This window comes from Rattus rattus, chromosome 1 (assembly GCF_011064425.1).
Source record: "Rattus rattus isolate New Zealand chromosome 1, Rrattus_CSIRO_v1, whole genome shotgun sequence".
NCBI lineage: Eukaryota > Metazoa > Chordata > Mammalia > Rodentia > Muridae > Rattus > Rattus rattus.
In genome coordinates this window covers 258,358,404-258,381,975 of record NC_046154.1, presented here as the reverse complement: position 1 = coordinate 258,381,975, position 23,572 = coordinate 258,358,404, and the positions used below count along the sequence as shown (strand labels likewise).

At 54.8% G+C, this 23,572-nt stretch overlaps 2 protein-coding genes across 3 annotated transcripts in view; both read right to left on the bottom strand.

The window, feature by feature from the left end:
- Positions 1-947: 947 nt before the first annotated feature.
- Panx2 (pannexin 2) lies at positions 948-13,605 on the bottom strand. Of its 2 annotated transcripts, XM_032919347.1 has the most exons (5): positions 13,362-13,605; positions 5,212-6,675; positions 4,411-4,733; positions 1,386-1,524; positions 948-1,145 (listed from the first exon to the last, which is right to left on the bottom strand). In XM_032919347.1, the coding sequence occupies exons 1-4, from the start codon at positions 13,585-13,587 to the stop codon at positions 1,387-1,389; spliced, it is 2,151 nt and encodes a 716-aa protein (XP_032775238.1). In that variant the 5' UTR covers positions 13,588-13,605; the 3' UTR covers positions 948-1,145; position 1,386. The 2 variants fall into 2 exon arrangements, with proteins under 2 accessions (XP_032775238.1, XP_032775242.1); XM_032919351.1 differs by lacking the exon at positions 1,386-1,524.
- A 5,248-nt stretch (positions 13,606-18,853) lies between these two features.
- The window catches only part of Mov10l1 (Mov10 like RISC complex RNA helicase 1), a 65,400-nt gene continuing 60,681 nt past the window's right edge, over positions 18,854-23,572 (bottom strand). The window contains exons 24-26 of the mRNA XM_032919328.1: positions 20,048-20,155; positions 19,115-19,252; positions 18,854-18,949 (exon numbers count right to left, since the gene is read on the bottom strand). Coding sequence (XP_032775219.1) covers positions 18,854-18,949; positions 19,115-19,252; positions 20,048-20,155 — 342 coding nt within the window. The remainder of the gene's footprint in view (positions 18,950-19,114; positions 19,253-20,047; positions 20,156-23,572) is intronic.

The following is a 23,572-nucleotide window of genomic DNA, read 5'->3' as shown; positions in this document are numbered from 1 at the left end:
GATGACATTTTAAGTGGATGCTGACCCTGAAGTGCCAGAATTCTATTTTGGCTAAGTAGCTGCCGGGGAGGCAGATGATGAAAACCAGAGCTGCCCTCTAACCTGCTGGTGTCTGCGGGAGTCAGAAATAGGAAATGGTGTCTGGAGGACACGGCCAGCCATGCCGGCAGGGAAACCACGGCAGATCTCAGCCGGTAGAGACCAGCTCTCCCTTCCACCTTACGCTTTGCTTGGGAGAAAAACGCACCAGCTTGAGTTCTGCTTTCTAACAGCTGTTCCCAAGCCTGCTTTGTTCGAGCAGGTTCTGTCATGCCACAGGATGAGTGGGTGACTTAACATAGAGCTGGCCAAGCGGAATGCACCTTCATTCAGCAGAGCAGCTGCTGGGAGGGGGCCTTTTGAGGTGAGCCATGCAGGGAGCCAATGCAGGTGAGGCTTGTAGGGAAAGCGTTCAACATGGCCAGAGGAGTCCAGAGTCTTTGGAAAGAGAGAGGAGCTATCTGAAGCCATTGGGAGTAAACAGAGGGGAAGGAAGGCCTTCCTAGGTTACCCATCAGGGGTGTGGTCAGGAGAGGCCAGGTAAGAACAGCGTAGAGCATCCTGAAGGCCCCACAGAAGTAGAGCTGGGGTAGAACCCAGAAAGAGAGCCCCAAGTTAGCAAGGGGCTCAGCCTTGTCTGACCCCAGGGATGGAACTATGTTTCTTCAGGCCCCTGGCCATCTACTTCCGGGAAGGTGAATAGAATGGGAACATGGAGCCAGAGGACACTTCCGAGGAGTAAGGGGACAGTGTGCCCAGTGCCCACTGTGCTGCCCGCTTCTTCAGGACACCGACTTGAGCCCCTTCCCCAGAAGTAGCCCCTTGCAGGTCAACGCCACACGGCAATGCAGTGGTGCTGACTCAAGACCCCAGTCTCTCCCACGCAGGACTCTGCTGAGAGGTCCCTCTAGACTTTATCCAAGAACAGAGGCGAGAAGTGGCTGCTTTATTGGCTTCAGATCTCCCAAAGAGCCAGCCCCCTGGATCCAGTGTGCCAGCCATGTCTACTTCAGCTCTGTATAAGTTCTGGGGCAGCGCACGCATGCTCGCACGCACGCAGCCACTGTCTGGATAGTCTATGGTCAGTGGCACTTGGGAAACAGGACCTATGGAAAAAAGTATAGCAGCTGGCCTTGGTACCATGCAGACCAGTGGCTCCCTAGGGTCTGGGTGTCTTCCCCCTCTGAGCCAAGCCCCAGGGTGTTCGGGCTGAGCTCAAACTGTGGGAAGTGGGCACGATGCATGCAAGGGCAGATTATGGACCACGTGTAGGAAGCAGATGGATATGTGAGCGGGGAGAGCCAGGGAGCAGGAAAGAGGCCAGCACCCTGAGGGTTTTGGGTTACTTTAGCTGCTGTGTCTGCTCATCATCACGTAGGGGCCAATTTGTGGGTGTAGGCCATCGGACCAGGGATTGTCTTCTCCAGGGAAGCGAGCACAGCCAGCTTTTCTCCCAGGGTCCCTTTGGGTCTCAGAAGTCCCTTTCTAGAATGTGTGGAAACGTTGAATGCGGCGTGGAATGACAAGGGCAGTGTCCAGCATCAGTGTAGGGCGTGCCTTCTGGGGACAACATGCCTTTTCTCTATTGCATTACTCGGGGCTTTGGTTTGACTCTGGGACAGTCTTACTGTGTAGCCCTGGCTGGTCTGGAACAGTTATGTAGATGAGGCTGGTGTCTAACTTGGATATTTGCCTGTCTCTGCATCCCATGTGCTAGGATTGAATGCTGTGGTGTTGTCCTAACTCGCTATTTGCTGCCTTCTGATCCTCTGACCTGGAGCTCTGCTGGCTCTGGGCAGGTGTCCTTCTAAGGCAGGCTGCTCCATAGAGCTGGCAGGTGTCCAGTGTCCATCACTTCCCCTTCTACCTGCCCTAGTCACTCTGAGGCAGAAACCAGGGCACAGATGCAAGTCCAGCACCGATACGGATGATTCTCTGCCTCTCACCTGCCTGACTCGCTCCTTCCCGTGGAAGCCCATAGCTTTGTTTCCCCCGTTACCCCCTCTGCCGGTGCCTCACTCTGGTGCTCCCCAGTGAGGCCCCGTGTGAATAATAAATGCCTTTCCTATGGCAGGAATCTGAGCTGGAGGTGTGATGCTGTGAAGGAACCCCTGCCTAGCATAAGCTCCCTGAGACTTGCACCCAGCACCCCCCCCACACCTAACCAATGGCAGGGGTCTTGGGATCTGCTCTGAGCATAAGCGAATGGATAATATCGGCATTTTAAACGGATAATAAAACCAGAACGTAGTCTCTGTCTGGTCAGCACGTGCAGTGTGCTTAAGGCTTTGACCGCAGTGGCAGCTGCCTCCGCAGAGGACACGGGAGTATTTTGTCCTAACCACCTCAGGGTTGTCCCGTAGCTGGTTAAGGAGCTTTGAGGAGGCACAAGCCAGGCAGAGGTGGCTGCTCTGATCTCAGCTGAGCCCCTGCGTTTTGATATGCAGCCTAGGCCCCTGAATGTCTTTAAATTCCTGGCCTAGCTTCCTCAGCCACCTGTCTCTTATCCAGACCCACAGCTTCTCTTGTCCCGGCTTGCAGGACACGTAGCCCCACAGGGCCTGTTTTTGTCTCACTGAGCCCTGGACCTGAGGGCAAAACCCTGCTGAGGACCTTCTGAGGAACATAAGTACATCCTGACCTCAGCCAGCCAAGAACCCTTCCTGGATCCCGCCAGCTCTGTGGTCCCCGGTAACAAACCTAATGGAGCCCCGGGCCGTGCTGTTTATGTGGCGGTTTGAAGAAGAACGGCCCCCACACCCCATGAGTTTGAATGTTCGGTTTCCACTAAACCACCACAGTTGGTGGACGGTTGAAGAAGGACTAGGAGATGTGGCCTTGTTGGAAAAGTGTGTCACTAGGGTGGGCTTTGAGGTACCAAAAGCCCATGCCAGACCTAGTCTCTCTGCTTCCTGCCTACAGAGCAAGATGTAGCTCTCATCCTGTGCCAGGCCTGCCATGTCTGCCTGCCTTCCTGCTGCTGTACTCCCTGACATGCTGTTCACGGACTCACCCTCTGAAACTGTAGCCAATCCTTCAACTAAATGTTTTCTTCTTTGCCGGGTGTCTCTTTGCAGCAACAGAACAGTAACTAAAAGACCATGTCCCCAACTCCCGGGAGCTCTCTGGATACTCCGTCCTCCCACAGCCCCCAACCCAGCACCCCATGGTCTCCCTCCTCACACTTTTCAGTGGAGGCCTGATGCTCTCGCATCTTGGACTGCCTAGCTCTGCCCGCTGCTTCCCAGTGCCCTCAAGAGATGCCCGGGCGTTGATGGGCATTGCAGGCTGGGCATGAATGGCCAGCAGGAGGAGGCAGGGCCTCAAGGCACAGGGAGTTATCAGAATAGTATTTATTGATATGCTCAGTGCTACCTTGTTAATACTTCGGTCACGTGGCGCGTGGCTGAGGTAATAGGGGTGGGGCCAGTGGGGCCTGGACTCCCATGGGAAGCGGTCCAGCCAGCAGCTGGGGACCCGGGAAGGGGATGTGGTTATTGCGTTGTATTCCTTCCCTCGTTTTTGTACCCTGGCGCCTACGCCTGCTCTCACCCACTGCTCACGTGGGTGCTGCTCACTCGCTCGCACACTCGCACATACTCAGGCTCACTCACAGCACGCTTGTCCCCTGCTCGCTTGTTTACTCGTGCACGGGCACTGTGCATCTCTGGCAAACTCAGTCACTCGGGCAGGTGCTTGTACCCGCACCTGCTTACTTGGCACTTTTACACCCATGTCTGCTTAGGCCACTCACACACATCGTCCTCTGCTTTAAATGCACCCTAATTCTCCTGATGATAAATAGTCTCGTCAGTTACAGTAGTCGTAGTAAAAATAAAGTGTGTGTCAGGCTACGTGGAGAAAGTGCATGTTGATTTGGACCCGGGGCAGCCCTCGGTCCCCCCCCACCTGAAGGTATCAGGTCCCTCTGTAGGGGCCAGGCCCTTAAGTGAGTGACCCCTGGGGTCTGTCCTGAGGCCAGTACCACCTTCCCCAGCACCGTCCTCACTTACCCTAGGCTGGGCCCAACTGGGTGTGCTGAGTTGTGTCAGCCCACAACGAAACCCACTAAAAAAATAAACTCTTCATCTTGTGGCCCAGCACGCTGGGGGGGTGCCTGATGCTGGGGTAGGCACCCTCTCCCACCTTGTGCTCGAGCCCCAGCCTGCACTTGTGGATGCCATGGTGAGCCAGGTAGAAGGAGGGCTGGGCCCCGTGGCATGCAGACAGGAGGCTGGGGGTTGTGGGCGGTACTGGGTGAGCAGAGTTCGGATCTACTTATGCCTAGGCTCAGCTGGGCCATCCCTGGCTCACGCAGAGAAGTTTTGGTGGCCTGGGAGGCCCTGCCCCTCAAAACTCCACAGTACTCACAACTGTTCTCGGCTCCTCGAAGGTGGCGATGAGGATCTGCTGGGGTGGGGGTATGCTGAGGAGGTCGCCCATGTCTGAGGGTGCACAGGGACCTCCTTCCTCCTCTTCCCGGGCCTCGTACAACGTGCTGATGTGGAGCAGGGGGTGAGTGGCGTTTCGGCTCAGGATGGTGAGGGGGTCAGGCTTGCCCAGGCTGCTCGGTGACAGGGAAGCAGCAGCAGAGGCCGTGGGGGGTGAGCAGACATGGAATGGGCCCCCAGATGGAAGGCCCGGCAGGGCGGACTCTGTGGGGTATGGGATTTCCTTCTCGGGGAGCGGAGCATCTGAAAACAGGCAGGAACACAGGCATTTCACAATCCAGCTCACTCACTGCGGCCGCCCTCCCGGTGCTGCCCACGGGCACCTACTGGGCCCCAAACTTCCGTGGAAGGCAGGCACCCTTGCCTTTAGCAATCTGCCTGGCTAAGTCTAATGACCCAGGAATAGCAATGCTATGTGCCGAATTGCCCAATTTCACCCCCAGCGGCTCACATCTGCCTGAAGCCCTCATTGACCGCAGGAGGTGTTCCCTGGTGGCTGTGGTGCTGCCTTCCTCCTCCTCCTCCGCCTTATGGGAGTGTCCAGACTCCTATTAGTCCCTCACTTTAGGAGCAACCCTTGTGTTAGTTCTGCTGTGACCAAGCTAGCTAGCCTGGTCACCACCTCTTCTACACTGTTCTCTGACGCTTTCCCTCTTTGTGTCCTAGACACGGGGGACTGCGGGGGTTTCCTGCTCCATCCCCCACCTGCCAGGGTCCTTACCTTTGGTGGGTGCTGCAGCCAAGCCCAGCCCACATTCCTCTGTCTGGGACAGGAAGCCACCTTCCTGGCTCCGGGAGGCTGGTAGGGCAGGGGGTACTGCCTCAGTCTTGGCCTTCTTGCTGCCTAGGATATAGGGGTGCACATCCAAGGAGAAGTGCCGGGTATGCTTTTTCTCAGAGGCAGCCGGCGGGGCAGAGGAGGGCCCTGTATCACCTCCACTCCCCTTGTAGTGGTGGGCAGCCCGGGCACCAGCGTCCAGCAGCGGGGCAATAAGTGTATCCGTGGCTGTCTTCCTGCGCACAGGTTTGGGCTTCTCGGTCTTGCTGTTTTCCACGCGCATAATGGCCAGCTGCTCCTTGAAGGGCTGTGGCAGCGGGTTGCTGGTGGGGATCCACTTCATTTTCTTACGGGGCCGCTTGACCACGGGTGGCTCAGCAGAGCCCTCAGGCTCTGCGGGATTGATGCTGGGGTCCACGGTCTGGATGCCTGAGTCCCGAACCGTGGGCGTGGTGTCGTGGTTAGACTGAGCCAAGGCAGCCAGAAGCTGCCGCACCACGTTGTCGTACATGAGGTCGCTCTCGTTGGTGATGAAGTCCAGCCGGTTAAGCGACTTGATGTGGTCACGGTTCTCGTTACAGAACATGGCCAGGATGTTGATGTCGCAGAACTGCGAGCGGCGCCACTGCCGGCGCGTCTTGATACCCACCTTGTGCAGCTTGTCAAAAATGAAGTTGCTCTTGCGGAAGATGAAGAGGTGGATGAGGTTGACCAGGATGATGAGGTTCATGAAACAGAGCAATACGATGTCCACGCCCGCAATGATCCGCTGCAGCTGCACGGAGGGCAGCTTACAGCTGACGCGCACCGTGGGCCCGGCGCTACCCACCGGCCCGTCAGGCGAGGCGCCCAGGGCGCAGGTGAACTCGTTCTGCTTCTGGGTGGCGTAGTATGTGCATAGGTAAGAGATGGGCACCACACTGAGTAGCAGGATCAGTACGTGCCGCGCCAAGTACAGCTTGGCCAAGAAGTTGCTGCGGCCCCGGCGCTCCAGGTACTTCTCAAACAAATTCTGCTCAGGGCTCTTCTCCTTCTCAGCGTTCTCAATGATTTCCCTCTTCTCGCGCTCCGTGATGCCTGGCCCCTTGGACTGGATCTGCTTCTCAATCTTGGGGGCGCGACCTTCGGCGGCTCGGTGGTAGCAGTTGTCGATCTCCTGAAGCAGGAAGTTGAGCTCGGAGGTGAGGCGCGTGGAGGCCAGGAACTCCCAGCCCAGTGCGGGCACATACATGATGGCGGCAAAGGCCAGCAGTGCGTAGGGCAGGAACTTGTGCTCAAACAGCGATGGCCACAGGCTGGCATCCACGCCGGGCAGGGCATCCCGCAGCTCTGTCCAGCAGTAGCCACGGGCGTACAGCGCCTGGTCACGGGTGAAGTTGTGCGGAGTATAACAGTAAATTGGTTCCTCTGAGGGTAGAGAGGAGACACGGGCTAGGGCAAGAGGTGGGACTAGCCTGATGAAGACCAGGTCTCGGGATGAATGAAGGGCATGGGGTGGACCTGATCCCGGCTCTGCTCAGCCACCCTCCCTATGCAGGTGGCTGGGCTCTCATGTCCATGGACTCTAAAACCCCCCCTCCCCATAGAGCTGCCTGCCTTATGCAAGGACTGCTGTTCCTCAAACGGACCCCCACTCCTCTCAGGCTAATTTCCCTCACCATGTCCTGACTACAGTGTTGTGTTTAGGGTTCTGATCCTGAGTACCACTTACAAAGTGGTTGGTTAGCCAGGGGTTAAGACCCGAATGTAAGACCTGAGGAACTGACCTGTACTATTTATCTCGGTCTAGAAAAGCCATAAAGACTGTATGTACAGGACACACCAAGGTCTAGAGAGGATCAAGACAGACCATGGGGCAGCCAGGGTTCCTCTTTTAGCATCCCATATGGACCAAATAAAGACCAGTCTCTGCCACTGACTTTACACCACCAGGACTGTTGGCCTAGAGGCTCCTATCTGGCCAGAGGCAGTCACAGAGGCCTAGACTCTAAGAAAAACCTGCCTGTGACAAGTGTAAGGGATCTCTCAGGTCCCCCTGTTCCAGAGGAAGGGAAATGTGGGGACCCTGGATGCTGGTGTGAGGGAACGCTCACTGGCTGGCCACATCCACCACTGAAAATGAGCAGAGGACCTGTCTGCACTTGGCATATGTGGACACCCACCCGGAAGCTGAGGATGTCACACATGCTTGCACTGGGCTGTGCACAGCCTTGTTTTGCAATCTTATGCTTTCAGTTCATTTCCAGAAAACTTGGAGGCTCAAAGTCCACCAGACTGGGTCATGAGCCCTAGGTGCCAGACCACAGTTTCCCATGGCATTAATCCAAGTCAACTCGGCCTTAGCCATCTCGCCGCTCACATTCAAGACTGGCTCCAGCTTAAAGCCTTCAAGCCCTTCACCACAGTCTTAAGATCAGGAAGTAACTGGGTCTAATTGGCTACTCTGGACAGGGAGATGACAGCAACCCAGGCTAGCTGGAAGACGAATGTGAGGATTTGAAAACAAAATGTCCCCTATGGGCTCATGTGTTTGAACATTTGGGCCCCAGCGGGTGGCACTGTTTTGGTAGGTTGTGGAATCTTTGGGAGGTGAGTTCTGGCTGAAAGCATGAAACTAGGGAGGGTCTACGTACACCCTGGTGTGAATGAACCACACCAGGAGCTCTCGCCATGGGCGGAGCCACCCTAACCGGGTGTCTTCTCTCCATGTGGTATTCCCTGAAAGGGTAAACCAGACCAAATCCTTCCTCTGTTAGGTTGTTTCTACTACAGCAACAAGAAAAGTAACCAACACAGACATTAATCACAGTTGATGTCTTCAGGGGCCCAAGAGGCAGGGGACAGAGACCTCATTGTCTATATGTTCTTGTAGTACCAGCATGTAGGGGGTTCTGGCCCCATTCTAACTTAGCTGAGGACCTTGGTCACCATTTGGGGTATCTTCCCACAGACCCTCTCATCACAGAGTCAAAGACCCTTAGGCCTTGTGAGGGTTTGTATGTGCTTGGCCAGGGAGTGGCACTATTAGAAGGTGGGGCCTTGTTGGAGGAAGTGTGTCACTGTGGGGGTTGATTGGGAGACCCTCCTCCTAGCTCCTCCTAGGATGCTCAGTCTGTTCCTGGCTTCCTTCAGGTGAAGATGTAGAACTCAGCTCCTCCTGCACCATGCCTGCCTGGATGCTGCCATGCTCCTGCCTTGATGATAATGGACTGAACCTCTGAACCTGTAAGCCAGCCCCAATGAAATGTTGTCATTTATAAGAGTTGCCTTGGTCGTGGTGTCTGTTCACAGCAGTAAAACCCTAACTAAGACAGGCTTCAAGGACTACCAGAACATAACCCAGTCAAGGGGAACCCCAAGACCAGTGGCTATGTGGCTACTGGTCTCCCTCATATGGTCCTGGGAAGGTTCCAGTGGAGGTGTGGGTGGGCTAGAAAGAGTTAAGAGTGAGCCTTGCTTAGATGGTCAGGTATTGGGACTTCCTGAAGTTGGGGCCACGTCCACATGAGAGCTGGGCACCTGGCCATGCCCAGGGGTGGAAGTGGAAGCTAGGGGTAGTCAGGATCCCTTTAACATGAGGTCCTGGAGGATGGGTGTCCAGGGCAGCATAGGCTGGGCTCTGAGAAGAGCAAACAGGGGAAGCAAAGGAATTGGCTCTCTTGGTTGGAAAAAAAATTGAATTTTATTTTATTTTATTATTATTATTTTTTGTCCTTACAGCTGATCCCTAAAGTCACAGAAGGGTAAGTGGTCTTCTCTCAGGAAATTTGATTCCCACCCTGAATCAAGCCCATCCCTACCTGCCCAGCCAAGCTGAAAAGCTAGGTAAGTAAGAGGAGAGAATCCCCATATTCCCATGGGCACCTTCAGTGGGGCCGACCTCCTCCTTGGTCACGTGGTGCTTCTGATGACATGGCAGATACCAAAGGACCTAGAGAGGGGCAGGTGTTCAAGCGCGGGTGGCTACCATAGGGTGCTGATGCTGTAGACTAGTGCTGAGCCTAAACTGGGCAGGATGGCAGGTACCCGGACCCTGGATGCCTTGCCCAGACACAGTGTCTGCCTGGAGCTCTTCTGTCTGAGGCCCCTCTCTTGGGATTTCCCAAGGGTGACGAGTTCTTGTCTAGGTGAGTACAGGTACTTGAGGAGGGGACCTGAAAGCTGGCCCATCTCAGTGCACACGGGGCTAGCTCTGCAGAGTGCTGTTGGAAGGTGTTTTCCCCACAGGACAGGACAGTTTAGACCTGCGCTGCTGGGCACCTGACTGCTCATGAGAGCGCACAGAGAGCTCTAGCCAAGGAATTTACTAAGCCGAGACTGCTGTCACAGTGGCAGCAGGGAAGTCGATGGCAGTAGCCACAGGACACTGCTGCAGCCTCCAGCCAGAGCAGGTCTGAACAGTAAAAGCACAGACCCGAAGGGTTTTTACTTCAACTTCTGCCCAGGGCTGGAGCTGAACTTGAGCCCTAGACACATCTCTAATCCACCCCATGGGTCCAGCCTGCACACAGTCCAGCTCAAGCCTATAGCCTCTGGCTAGCTCACAGCCAGCTCCACTCTCAGCTCTCCTCGCCCCAGGTCAGGACCAAACTCTTCCCCAACTCCTTCATGATGGAATGACAGCTCCACATCCTGACTTCTGGACCTTGTGACTGTTGTTTGTGTCATAAAAGTGACTGCAGCTGGGATTGAGGACTTTGTGGGAGACGATTCTGGATTATCTGGGTGGGACAAGGGAACACAAGGGTCCCTTTCGAAGGAAGGTAGTGATGGATAGAGAAGGCCTGAGACAAATGTCATGCTGTAGGTCGGTCCTGAAGGTACACACAGACGTGCCACTGGAAGCTCCCTCTGGACCAGTTCTGCCTATAGCTTGCCCATCTCGTAGTCAGGCTTGGGGGCAAGCATCTTTGTTTGTCCAGCTATTGCACCAGCTTTGTTTGCTTGCTTTTCAGCCTGTGAAAGGTGGTGGGGATCAATCTAGGACCTCTAGAATGCTAAGCAAGCATGCTGCCGCCAAGCCACACCCTAGTCCTGAACATTGTTTAAAGCCAGAGTTTGTGCTAGTCTGTTCCAGCAGTGTGGGCAGATAACAGGTGGCCCTGGCTTCTTACGAGCTGCCTGTCTCATGTGTGTATGTGTGTGGGGGGAGCACTCCATCCCGATACTTCCTGCAGTGGTATGGGTGGATGCTTCAGAGTGCTGCAGGCCTCGAAGGGATGGGGACCCATGCCTGGGACAAAGGGTTGACTTTCAGGGACCACAGAAAAAAAGGAGATGGGCTGGTATCTGACTGCCTTCACTTCTCACAGACCCACCCTACAGATCTGTCCTGCTGGGTGGGAAGGGACAGCAGCTGGGGGCAGGACCCACCTATGCTCCTCAGTATAGAGCACTTCGGTTTTCCTTCCTTAAGGAAAGAGTACTGAGAGGGGACACACACTGGGTAACACCCAACTTCTGTGAGCTGGACGCTCACACCCAGGTGATATCCAGAAATATCCCCACGTACATGGGACCTGATCATTTGACTATTTTAGGAAAAGTCGTTGCTGGCCTCCCAGTCTGGGTCTGAGAGATCTGGAGGCTCTTTGCCTCTTTCCCCTTCCCCTACTTCTGGCCTTTGTGTCCTGACTCCCCACTCCTGCCTGAGTGGCAGGAGAGTTATTTCACGGCAGCCCTGGCTCCATCAACAGCCGGTCTCTGGAAAGGAGTCATCTGAGGTTTTCTTGGGCCACCCCTAAAACTTGAACTCTACCTTTAGATCTGCTGGGTGGAGATCACCAGGGCTCAGGGGTGGGGGAATGTAGCATAACCCACGATAGAAGGGCAGGCTCCTTCTTCGAGGGTATCCACACAGCACCCTCCTCTGACATTCAGGATTCAATGCCCCTATAGGCAGGACCCAGGTGTATGCAGAAAAGGGGGGGGGGGCGTTGGTCACAATGGTCACAGTACCAGAAGTGGGGTGTTTGGCTTAAAACAGCAGACATGTACCTCACACATCTGAAGGCCAGAAGACCAAAATCTTTCAGGCAGGCAGTCACCAACTGAGAGCCCTGGCACAGGGTCCGAGATATCTCTGTCCTTCCTTCCTTCTATACTTTCACCAAGTGGTCCCCAAGAAATGATGGGGCCTTGGGAGAAGGAGTAAAGCTGACTGTTCCCTTTCTCTCTCTCCCGAGCAGGCTTAGTGGTCAAGCATAGGGCCTTGTCTGTGCTGTGTAGGCCCTAGGACCCCTCCTCACACTTGAGGTAGGCCTAACTCAGCATGGGTAGGAGGACATGTGGGTCTTAGGAGGGCACCTGAAGTTCTGTGGGAAAGCACAGGGGGTTTGAAGCAGCGGGTCCAGGATCAGGGCTAACTTGGGGGGATGTCTTGGTGGTTCCAGGCCCAGGTGGATGCTGGGTGTTTGGAGGTCTCACAGGTGACAAGCTGGGTTGGCAGTGTCTGAGATGATCAAGGGATCATCGAAGATGGCCCAGTCCACGTGTATACCCACAACTGAGGCTGCCTTACTGTGTCTGTCATAGAGAGAGCTGTGTTCTCCTTAATGTCTGCTGTTGTCCTAGCCGTGTACTTGTGGACTGACAGAAGCAGTCTTTGTAGATGTAAATGAACTGAGAGTAGAGTAGAGTAGAACAATCCCAACCTTACGATATACTTGTGACTCTAGGGAGGGACACAGGCGTGGAGAAATCCCCAACAGAGGACAGACACAGAGCTTGGGTGGTGTAGCCATAGGCCAAGGAATATCAGGGAAGGCCTGCGGCTAGCTACCACTCCTCAGACTGAAACGGCCTTTGAGAGAACTCAGCCCTCCCTAAACCTACATTTTGGACTCCTGGCTCCTGGACCTGTAGGGTACGTGTCTTGTAAGGCAGTCACCCATTGCTGGTACTGTGATCAGCATGGCCAAAGGCCTCTATATGCACACACCTGGGTGTGACTGAGTGTCAGGGCCTTTGGTGTCCAAGGATGGAGACCAGGAGAACGTCCTCCAGCTTTGTCGTGGTATTAAGCAGTCTGAAGGGTGCCTGCCCTCAGGTTGACATCTCTAGGTCCTGGAGTCTCCTGTAAGGTGAGGCACCTGTGGGTGGTGGTGAAGAAGAGGGCATCAAAATACCTGCTCTTGTTGCCCAGTAGCTGCAGAGGGCAGAGCGACCTGCACCTCCAGAGGAACTCTGGAGTCCTCACAGTCTTTCTCCTGCTATGAAACTGGCCACGAATTAGACTTGTGGCTATGGATCCCCGGGCCCGAGTCCTTGCCTCAGTTCAGCTCCAAGTGGGGGATGCCATTTCCCATCTTTGTGTGTCTCCAGAAGTCAGCTCACATCACCTTAGGCAGAGCCCACTATTCATGTGTACTCGCCTGAGAACGACCACAGGTGTACCCACATGCTCCCTCAGGTAGCAGGCCCAGTTCTACTGACCTAACACTTGAGCTTCCCAGCCTATTCCCTCTTCCCTGACCTGCCCTACCTTCTACCTACACTGCCTTTGCCCGTCAAGGTTGGCTTCTTGGGCCAACATTGCTTGATGTCCGGCAGGACCAGCTCCTGTCTGGGCTTCCTCTGTAGAAGACCTTTTGAAAGGGGTGCTTCAGAGTTCCTCAGGAGTACCCTCACTTTCCTACACCATCAGCCCCAAGAATCCCATGCTGTTATCATGGGGTATTTCACGATCCCTGAGCAATGCCCTCAACACCCATCCTTCTCCAGTTCTCATCTGGACCTCATCAAGCCTTAGCCCCCCCCTCCCGCACCCTCTGCCCCCTCCCCCTGTGACATTCTACAACACAGACCCTACATCCCATTCATACAGAGGGTTAGCAAGTGTAGGTCAGGCCTACTCTCCTCCCGGCTTGAAGCTGAAGGAATGGAAGGCCAAACAACAATAAAACAGAGGAGGGCTCCCAGGCGGCCCTGTCTCAACCCCTCATGCCAGACTGAGGTGGTGCCCAAGGTCTGTGATGAGACCCGCGGGCAGTGCCTCAACGCTTGGCCAGGTGGGTGCGGTCCAGCTGAACTGGCTGCCTGGCGCGCTCGCAGCGCTGGGCGCTCAACACCTGCCGAAGCGCGCCCTGCCTCACCTGCGAAGTTCTTGGTGAAGACCAGGGTGACCAGCAGGATGGGTACCAGCACGGTGCCGATGGTGACCACGCGGTCGAACGGCAGTTCCAGCTTGAGCTGCAGCAGCAGCGCGGCCAGCGCACCCGCCTTGTCGTCCTGCGAGCCAGGCAGGATCAGCTCCCTCAGCTTCTCGCCCGCCAGCAGCGCGGTCGCCATGTCCGCCGACTGCTCCAGGAGGTGGTGCATGGGGGGCGGGGGCGCGGCCCGGCGGGGTACGGGCGGGGGGCGCGGGCGGGGCCGCGCGCCAGAGAGGGCGGCGGGGGGCGACGGAGACCGAGGTCACGGGGCGCGGGGCGCAGGGCGCTGGAAGAGGGATGTCAGCGGGGATGCGGCGGGGCTCGGGGGTCTGCCGCCCCGCGAGAGGGGTCGAGCTGCCAGGGCGCCGGGCCGCCGCCGCCCCCGCCGTGCGCTGTAGCTGGCCCGCGCCCTGCGTCCCTCCCGGGGGCGGCGGCGGCTCTCCTGCCTGGGCCGCGCGGCCCGCTCCCGCCTGGGAGGGGGGCTGTTTACCTGCGGCAACTCCGCGGCGTGGCTCCGCCCCCAGCCTTCCCACCCTCCACGTAGCTGCGGCGTTGGCGATGACTTTGCAGAAAAAAAAAATTTTTTTTTAAATGAAATGAACCGAGTTCATATTGACCATCCCCTTGTATCAGGGTTGGCCAAGCCCTGGCCCCCAAGCCCTGTGCATGGAAAGAGGCGGATCGCCCGCTCTGGGGTCAGATCGTGTCTGGTAGCCAGAGGGTTCTAGTTCTGCACCTCAGTTTTCTTGTTCCTCAATGGGACCCGGGCTCCACATAGGCGCAGAGGCTGCCCTGTGTGGTGTTGCAGACAAGGGCAAGGAAGCCTGAACCCTCTTTCCCAGGCTAGTGCCTGCACATAAATGTTGTGGGGCGTCCTCTCCAAAGCTCCCGGATGCCTCTTCACTGCAGCCATGTCCCGGACCCAGGGGCGCCCAGTTAAACGCTGTGATCGGACCAGCCAGTGCGGATATGCTTGTTAACCCAGCATTTCCACTACTTCACCCACTGTCAGCATTCATGGAGCTGTGTCAGCTCGTGGGGGCTTCTAGGATTGTCACCTGACCTCTTGGGCCACCCACGTTCTCTCCATCCAGGAGCTACTGTACACAAACTTCTGTGACCGAGCCTTCTGCAGGATTCCTTGGCTCAGTATCCCTCCATTGCCTTTCCTGTGTGTGGATAGTAACTTCAACATCCAATAGCTATCTGGGAACATCTCAGACCAAAGCAAAACCTGGAGTGGCCGAGGTCTGGTCTGACCTGACCCTTTGTGGAGCCTTCTTGCTTCCACAGATTTTACCCTCGCCCTTCCCCTGTGGTGGTGAACGGCCACTCACTCCCCATCCCTAGGATTCCTGGCTGAGATGTCCTTTACCCATGACAAGCCCTCACCCCAGGCTTCCCAAAGCTTCCGGAGGAGTACTTCCTGCACCCTCCTTGGCTTCTCAGAAGGGCTATGCTGTTCACACTCCATTGTCCCACCTTCAGAGACCCATACTTTGCTCTTTGATTCCTAGAGCTTTTGCGCACTGACCGCTTCTCAGCGGGTTGGTTTTTCTCTGACCTGCAGGTCCTGCGCACCCCACCTGCAAATGCTGTCTCCTTTGTTAACTAGTTGTGCATGCCTCCCTAAGGGCTCTACCCATCTCCTCTGAGTGGAGGGTCTTATTCTTTTAAAAAATTGTGCATGGGTGTACCACCAGCATGCAGTGGCCACGGGGGCCAGGACTCCCTGGGACTGGGATTACAGGTATTATAAGCTGCTATATGGGTGCTGATAATTGAATGCAGTTCCATGGAGTTTTCCCAGGACCTTTGGTGGCTAACAACAGTCTGCAACTTCAGTTCCAGAGGATTGGTTCCTTCTGGCTTCTGCAGGCACTACACTCACGTGGTACACAGACATACATGCAGGCACAAAACCCATATACATAAAATAAAGTCAAAAATAAAAGTTTAAATACAGTTGCCCAATAATGGGGCAACAATGCCCCTCTAGACACCAGAGGCTAGTAAATAAAAAGCCTAGTACCAGGAATTGGCTGCTTGCTCAAGATTTGTTGGCCACTGAATTTCCCTAGATTGCAAAATATTACAGGCTACTGCCATTGCTCTTGGCTACCCTCCAGACTTGACAGTGAGACTACTGCTGAATATACCACGTACTGGAGTCATGGGACACGGAGAAACTAAGCAAGCGCCGACCTGGAAGCGCCATCCATTCCTACTGGCTAACTTTCAGACAGTCTCACCCAGCTGGGAATCCTGCCGGTTATGACGACTGCTCTAGTATCCCTCATGGCATAAACATCACGGGAGGCAGTGGCCGGCCATTTCTGATTGGATTTAAGTCCCACTCCACAAGGTGATCCCACATTGTTGGGCCAAGAATCTCTGGCTAGATGGGTCACATGCTCTGTGGGAGGACTCATGACTATTATTTTGCTAGATGAACACAGTATTAACAGGAGTAAGGAATTGATCTTTATACCTTTATCCGTGAACCTTCTGTTTGTGGTAGGGTTGACTTACAGAGACCCACAACCGGCCAAGAGCAGTGGCTCTGTCCCCATCCCATGACTCCCACTAATGAACTGCCGTCCATTACGATCAGCCACTTCAGCCTGAGGCCAGGTGCCTGGGAGGGTCAGGAGTGTCACCAGCAGCCTAAAGCTTCCCATCAAGCACTTGCTGGGCTTCCGTGGCAAGAGCTCACTTACATGTCTTCTGGGGCCATGGGTGATGAATGTGAAATTTCATTTTGGGTATAGAACATAAAATATTTTCCAAAAAAGTAAAGAAAATCCACATTTTCTTTCATACTGGCCTATAAGCATAATCTTTTACACTGAGGTTCCATCCATGGAGAGTAAAATACAGGTTCAAGAGACAAAAGGCACCATTCCTAGCTTTGGAGGATGCCCTTTTTAGAGGACAGTGTTGGTGTAAGTTTTAGTGCATTTTCCTCTCATATGACACACGCTGCTCTGCTTTGCTTTAGAATGGCAACATTTACAATATGCTTGGGATGACACTGTACACAGGGCTGGAGAGATGGCTCACTGATCGGTCCCTGTACCAGCTGCTCTTCCAGAGGACCCAGGTTTAATTCCCAGTACCCTCATGGCAGTTCAAAACTGTAACTCCAGTTCCAGGTGATCTGACGCACCCTTCCAGAGTCATACATTCAGGCAAAATGCTAATGCACATGAAATAAGTTATTTTTAAAAAGTGAGAAAGTGGGGCTGGCTGGAGAGAGAGCTCCGTAGTTAGGAACACTGGATGCTCTTCCACAGGAACCAGCTAATGATCAGCTGTAACTCAGAGGACCCTATACCACCTTCTGCTGTCTGCTGACACTGTACATAAAACACCCCAACAGATAAGAATAAAATCTCAAAAAAATGTAGGCAACTTAAAAATAAGCAAGGAGACACACTTTTTTTCATTTCTAGGGTCTCTGCCTACCTGGCTCCAGGGACCGCTGGCCCTTGTTTTGCAGGTGGTCACATCGGTCTGGACAGCACTGTCATCCCTAGAGCAGGGCCTTCTATGCCTTTGTTCCTGACTGGGATGCTGCTTCTCTTAGCCCATCTTGCCTCTGCCTCTGATCCCACCACTCCCATTCTACAGATTCTGAGGTATGTATGCACCCTATGCCGGTCTCACCTCTAGCTCAAGCTGGAGCAGGTATGGTTAGCCCTGATAGATGGATGTTTCTGGGCAGAAGGGTGCTGAAGCCCATGGGTTCATGACTAAGCTTAGCTGGGTACTTGGTAGGTTAGCTCCTGTCACCGATGGCTTCCTGGGACCTGCTAGTTACCTGTGTAGCCGTCCTTGCTCCTGCTCTCACTAGCTCACACAGCCAAAGTTAAGACCCCTGCAAGTGGCCACACTGCAACTGAATTTTGACTGGGGCAAAGGACAACACAGGTGAACCAGCCACCAGAGGCCGGATAGCAAGTAAGCTGCTCAATTTCATCCAAAATCCTCCACCCACCCTAGACACGCCATCCCCTGCCTAAGGAAAGTCCCTTGCCCTCTGTGGTTCCCAAGTGGTTGAGGCCCTTGAAATTTCCTTCAGGGGATGATCCCTCCGTCTCCCTCATCTCTGGGCTCCATCTAGCTAGGTCCAGTCCCTGGGTGTGGAGAGAGAACACCATAATAGAACTGGTGCATGTTTTTGAGCAGGAGGTCCTATGATGTCACAGGGGATCTCTCCATGCACCCAGGACCTCAGCATGAGCCCCATCAGTCCTGTGGAAGGGTCCCACCCTATAGAGTAGAGGTGCTGCAGGTCTGCAGAGTGGGAAGGCCCTCCTCAGGGACACAGTCTTCACCACATTGCTCATCCTGGGTTCTGAAAGGCCCAGCCCCTAAGTGTAGTGCTGTAGGCAGCAGGGCCTACGGTAGAGCATGGCTGAGACACAGCACCTGTGCCAGCCTCGCCCCCCAAGCTGGGGAGGGAGCTTGGTGAAGTTTTAGTTCTTTGCTTAGTGCCTCTGAGCACAGGCCTGCAAGTCCAGTTTGGTCCATCAAGGAGCCCATCTCACACAACTTAGGAAGGCTGCGCTGGCATTTACTTGAGTTCAGGGACAGCCCAGGAAGATAGGCAGGGCTCCAGTACAGGCCGACTGAGTGACTGCCCCTCTAGAAATGCTATGCTCTAGGTGGGCCTGGTTCCTCAAGACCTCCTCAGTCCTAGGCCCTCAACACAGCCAGCACGGGCTCTTCTCAGGGGGAGGAGCTGGTGGCCTGTCCTGCTGGGTCGCACACATCTGGATCAGGACAGAGCAGATGACGGTGGAACCAACTGCACAGACTGTGAGCAAAGGAAAGACACCTTTACCACAGACACAGGTGCCCTCTGAGGCAGGAAGGGGCTGCAGTTACCGGAGTGTTTATTTGGGGGAGGGTAGTGGCAGTGACTGCCCACTGGCAGAAACAAACTCTTATGAACCAAGGTCAGTACAAGGAAGCAGGAGCAGCTCAGCTGACGACTCAGCGGTCCCACCTACACCAGCATTCAGTCTTAGACCAGAGGCCACAAGAGTCACAGAAGACAGAAGCATGGCTGGACCTAATGGTCCATACGTGAGGCTCAATGTCTCCCTGCTGTGGCTGCTGTGTCTCCAACCGGCCAGACTGTACTGTGTCCACAGATCCTGGGGCAGCCATCTAGCCACAGCTTGCCTGAGGTGAACCCGTGGAGCCACACTCTCCTCCATGGCGCTTTAACATGGGTGCCTTGTTTACCTGTCGAGGTACACAAGGTAGGACAGTGGCCGCTGAAGCTCAGGGGTCGGTCAGGAAGAGAGGAGAGAGCATCCAGGCTGGTCCTGACACTTTTGGGTTTGGGTGCATGGGGGAGAACCAGTGAGGGCGGGAGGGCTGGGGGGTCCTAAAGAGCCCACCTTTAGGAGGTATAGGAGTGCTCACTTTTGGAGAGCCTGGAGCTCAGGAGGTAGATCACACCCTGTGTAGACACCATTGGTGACACTGTACTCTAGCAGCGCTCCAAAACAGGGATCCTGAGGAAAACCAGAGACACACGTGAGAGAGGCCCAGAGGCTCCTGGTGCCAGGTGCACGCTGGAGTTAAGAAGTCATTTCCTGAGACCTGTGTGTCCTTCCCCTTCCCTTCCCCTTCCCCTTCGCTCATCAAGACAACAGCAGCCCAGTGTCCCGCAGGCTCACCCTGACAAGCACATGAGGGTTTCCCAGAACGATCAGCAGAGCTTTGGGTCTTGTGATTGCAACATTAAATCTTTTTGAATTGGACAAGAAACCCAAAAAATAACGGTCATCTTCAAATCTGTCTTCATTTGACCGCACCTAGGGACACAAAGAGGAAGAAAAATGGTATTTTAAGTATTTTTCTTGATACTTGAAAACAGAAAGGTTAAGGAGCTACATGACCTTATTTATTTTTAAATGAGACAGGGCTAATATCAGCACTATTCAGTCTAGAGATAGGGAGACCCCCAGAGGTTAACAGGTTATGTCAGGTAGTAGTTTTAGATGGTGTTAATTTTCTCTCTTGCACCTGAGTTTTCTATCTGCAGTTGGCATGTCCTAGCAATATCCTGAGTTTTCTATCTGCAGTTAGCGTGTCTTAGCAATGGAGATGTTTTAAAGATAAATAGGCAGTGGTGTGTGAGTGCAGCTGTCCTTTTGTGGTGGTGTGAAGGCCGCTGAACTAGGGTCTTCTGACACCCGCTCCACTCTGCTCCCTAGCCGTCTTTAGCCTGCCTGCCTGCCTGCCTAGGCAGGGTCTCACTATGTAGCCATGGTTGCCCTGGAACTCACTATGTAGACCAGGCTGGCTTCAAACTCAAAGAGACCCACCCACCTCTGCTTCCACCTCTCGAGCCTGTCTTTCTTATTCCTCCATGACTGGCTATTTCTTCTCAGATCCTTTGTACTGGAGCTCCCTCCGGATCTTTGGGTCTTGTTAAACACTGCTTGATCATCAGCACTTTTGGAAACACCTGTGTCTAGGAGCACCTCTAGCCTGTAGTGCAGTCTTAGACTGTGGTCAGGTTCTTTCACTCATCTGAATCTCTCTCTCTCACTAAATAGCCAGCAATTCCAAGGGCATGTGCATGCGGCTGGCCATAGAGCGCTTACAGTGGAGATGACGATGACCAAGTACTCTTGCCCCTGGAACTCCTCCACCGAGCCAACCTTTATGTCAGTCAAGTCCACATTTCGCAGAAGGATTTTTATTTTCTCCACCTTTAAAAAAGGTTAAAAGATTAAAATAACATTAAAAAATCAAGATATTTATTATTATAGTTAAACCAAATACTATTACGGTCTCTCTTTCCACGCATATTCTGAGTACTTGGTCCACAGCTGACAGCACTATTTTGGGAGGTTGTGTAACTTTTAGAGTGGGCTCAGCAAGGAGAGGTAGGTCATGGAGGCTTCTCAAGGGCCTTTCTAGCCCTGTGTCCTAGTCCTTTGGGATGTGAGCAGTCTCTGCCACATGCTCTGCTCATGTTATGGACTACGCTACCCCACCATGTCTTCCCCTCTGTGATGAATGAAGTCCTCTGAAATCATGGGCCAGCACGAATCCTCTCCTCCCAGCCTGTTTGTTTTATCAAGTGTTCTCAAGGTGACATGGGGATATAACAGAAAGTCTGTGTGGGAGAAGTGTGGCCTTTGCAGCTGGTTTACACAGGAACAGAATTATTCTGGAGTTGTAGGTGCAGAAGTGCTAGAAGGCTGTAAGCTTAGTGGATGACTGCTGGAGTCTGGAGGAACAGAATGCTGCAATGTGAACAGTTCCATCAACTAGGGACAAAAATATGAGCCTAGGGGCATTCTCATTCAAACCACTGTAGTCCCTAAAGCTCTCCGGCATGTGGTGCTTAGAAAGACACACAGGGACCATGTGACCAGATGCAGAGCCTGGGACACCACTAGTCCATCATCCATTGTCTGCTGTCACACTGGTTTTGCCACAGTATGATCCACAGCTTCTGTAGCCTAAAGTTAGGGAAGCTCTGCTGCGGCTCAAACTCAGTCAAGCGTCTCCGTCTTCAGCAGCTTTGTTCTGGCCTGTTTACCTTCAGATGTGGGGACATGCAGGGCTTTGAGGGGCAGTGTCCTGAGTTACGGCTGCTTGATCACAGTGATTTGATCGCGGTGATATACACCACTCTCAGACTGTGCCTCTGCAGCCAGGTGTCCTGGGCCAGCAATGGCGCAATGAGGGGATGCTGGAGGAGTCATGAGGGGATGCTGGAGGAGTCATGAGGGGATGCTGGGGAAGTCATGAGGGGATGCTGGAGGAGTGATGAGGGGATGCTGGAGGAGTCATGAGGGGATGCTGGAGGAGTCATGAGGGGATGCTGGGGGAGTCATGAGGGGATGCTGGGGGGGAATCATGAGGGGATGCTGGGGGAGTCATGAGGGGATGCTGGGGAGTCATGAGGGGAATGCTGGAGAGTCATGAGGGGATGCTGGAGGAGTCATGAGGGGATGCTGGAGGAGTCATGAGGGGATGCTGGAGGAGTCATGAGGGGATGCTGGAGGAGTCATGAGGGGATGCTGGAGGAGTCATGAGGGGATGCTGGAGGAGTCATGAGGGGATGCTGGAGGAGTCATGAGGGGATGCTGGAGGAGTCATGAGGGGATGCTGGGGGAGTCATGAGGGGATGCTGGGGGAGTCATGAGGGGATGCTGGAGGAGTCATGAGGGGATGCTGGTGGAGAAGTGATGAGGGGATGCTGGAGGAGTCATGAGGGGATGCTGGAGGTCATGAGGGGATGCTGGAGTCATGAGGGGATGCTGGAGGAGTCATGAGGGGATGCTGGAGTCATGAGGGGATGCTGGGGAGTCATGAGGGGATGCTGGAGTCATGAGGGAATGCTGGGGGAGTCATGAGGGGATGCTGGAGGGGATGCTGGAGTCATGAGGGAGGCTGGGGGAGTCATGAGGGGATGTCATGAGGGGGCTGGAGTCATGAGGGGATGCTGGAGGAGTCATGAGGGGATGCTGGGGGAGTCATGAGGGGATGCTGGGGGAGTCATGAGGGGATGCTGGAGGAGTCATGAGGGGATGCTGGGGGGGAGTCATGAGGGGATGCTGGGGAGTCATGAGGGATGCTGGAGGAGTCATGAGGGGATGCTGGGGGAGTCATGAGGGGATGCTGGAGGAGTCATGAGGGGATGCTGGAGGAGTCATGAGGGGATGCTGGAGAAGTCATGAGGGGGATGCTGGAGGAGTCATGAGGGATGCTTGGAGTCATGAGGGGGATGCTGGGGGAGTCATGAGGGGATGCTGGGGGAGTCATGAGGGGATGCTGGGGGAGTCATGAGGGGATGCTGGGGGAGTCATGAGGGGATGCTGGGGGAGTCATGAGGGGATGCTGGAGGAGTCATGAGGGGATGCTGGAGGAGTCATGAGGGGATGCTGGAGGAGTCATGAGGGGATGCTGGGGGAGTCATGAGGGGATGCTGGGGGAGTCATGAGGGGATGCTGGAGTCATGAGGGGATGCTGGAGTCATGAGGGGATGGAGGAGTCATGAGGGGATGCTGGAGTCATGAGGGGATGCTGGAGGAGTCATGAGGGGATGCTGGGGGAGTCATGAGGGGATGCTGGGGGAGTCATGAGGGGGGGAGTCATGAGGGGATGCTGGTGGAGTCATGAGGGGAGTCATGAGGGGATGCTGGAGGAGTCATGAGGGGATGCTGGGGGAGTCATGAGGGGATGCTGGAGGAGTCATGAGGGGATGCTGGAGGAGTCATGAGGGGATGCTGGGGGAGTCATGAGGGGATGCTGGAGGAGTCATGAGGGGATGCTGGAGGAGTCATGAGGGGATGCTGGAGGAGTCATGAGGGGGATGCTGGGGAGTCATGAGGGGATGCTGGGGAGTCATGAGGGGATGCTGGAGTCATGAGGGGATGCTGGAGGAGTCATGAGGGGATGCTGGGGGGAGTCATGAGGGGATGCTGGGGAGTCATGAGGGATGCTGGGGGAGTCATGAGGGATGCTGGGGGAGTCATGAGGGGATGCTGGAGGAGTCATGAGGGGATGCTGGGGGAGTCATGAGGGGATGCTGGGGGAGTCATGAGGGGATGCTGGGGGAGTCATGAGGGGATGCTGGGGGAGTCATGAGGGGAGTCATGAGGGGATCCTGGGGGAGTCATGAGGGGATGCTGGAGGAGTCATGAGGGGATGCTGGAGGAGTGATGAGGGGTCATGAGGGGATGCTGGGGGAGTCATGAGGGGATGCTGGAGGAGTCATGAGGGGATGCTGGAGGAGTCATGAGGGGATGCTGGAGGAGTCATGAGGGGATGCTGGAGGAGTCATGAGGGGATGCTGGAGTCATGAGGGGATGCTGGAGGAGTCATGAGGGATGCTGGGGGAGTCATGAGGGGATGCTGGGGAAGTCATGAGGGGATGCTGGAGGAGTCATGAGGGGATGCTGGGGAGTCATGAGGGGATGCTGGAGTCATGAGGGGATGCTGGGGGAGTCATGAGGGGATGCTGGGGAGTCATGAGGGGATGCTGGAGGAGTCATGAGGGGATGCTGGAGGAGTCATGAGGGGATGCTGGAGGAGTCATGAGGGGATGCTGGAGGAGTCATGAGGGGATGCTGGAGGAGTCATGAGGGGATGCTGGGGGAGTCATGAGGGGA

What these genes read in the sequence shown, in the direction of transcription:
- Panx2 (XM_032919347.1), bottom strand. Translation starts at nt 13,587, where the DNA reads ATGCACCACCTCCTGGAGCAGTCGGCGGACATGGCGACCGCGCTGCTG. An exon ending in GGCTGCAGCACCCACCAAAG is followed by an intron (nt 4,734 to 5,211) that starts GTAAGGACCCTG and finishes GCCTGTTTTCAG; the next exon opens with ATGCTCCGCTCCCCGAGAAG. An exon ending in TCGAGGAGCCGAGAACAGTT is followed by an intron (nt 1,525 to 4,410) that starts GTGAGTACTGTG and finishes CACACATTCTAG; the next exon opens with AAAGGGACTTCTGAGACCCA.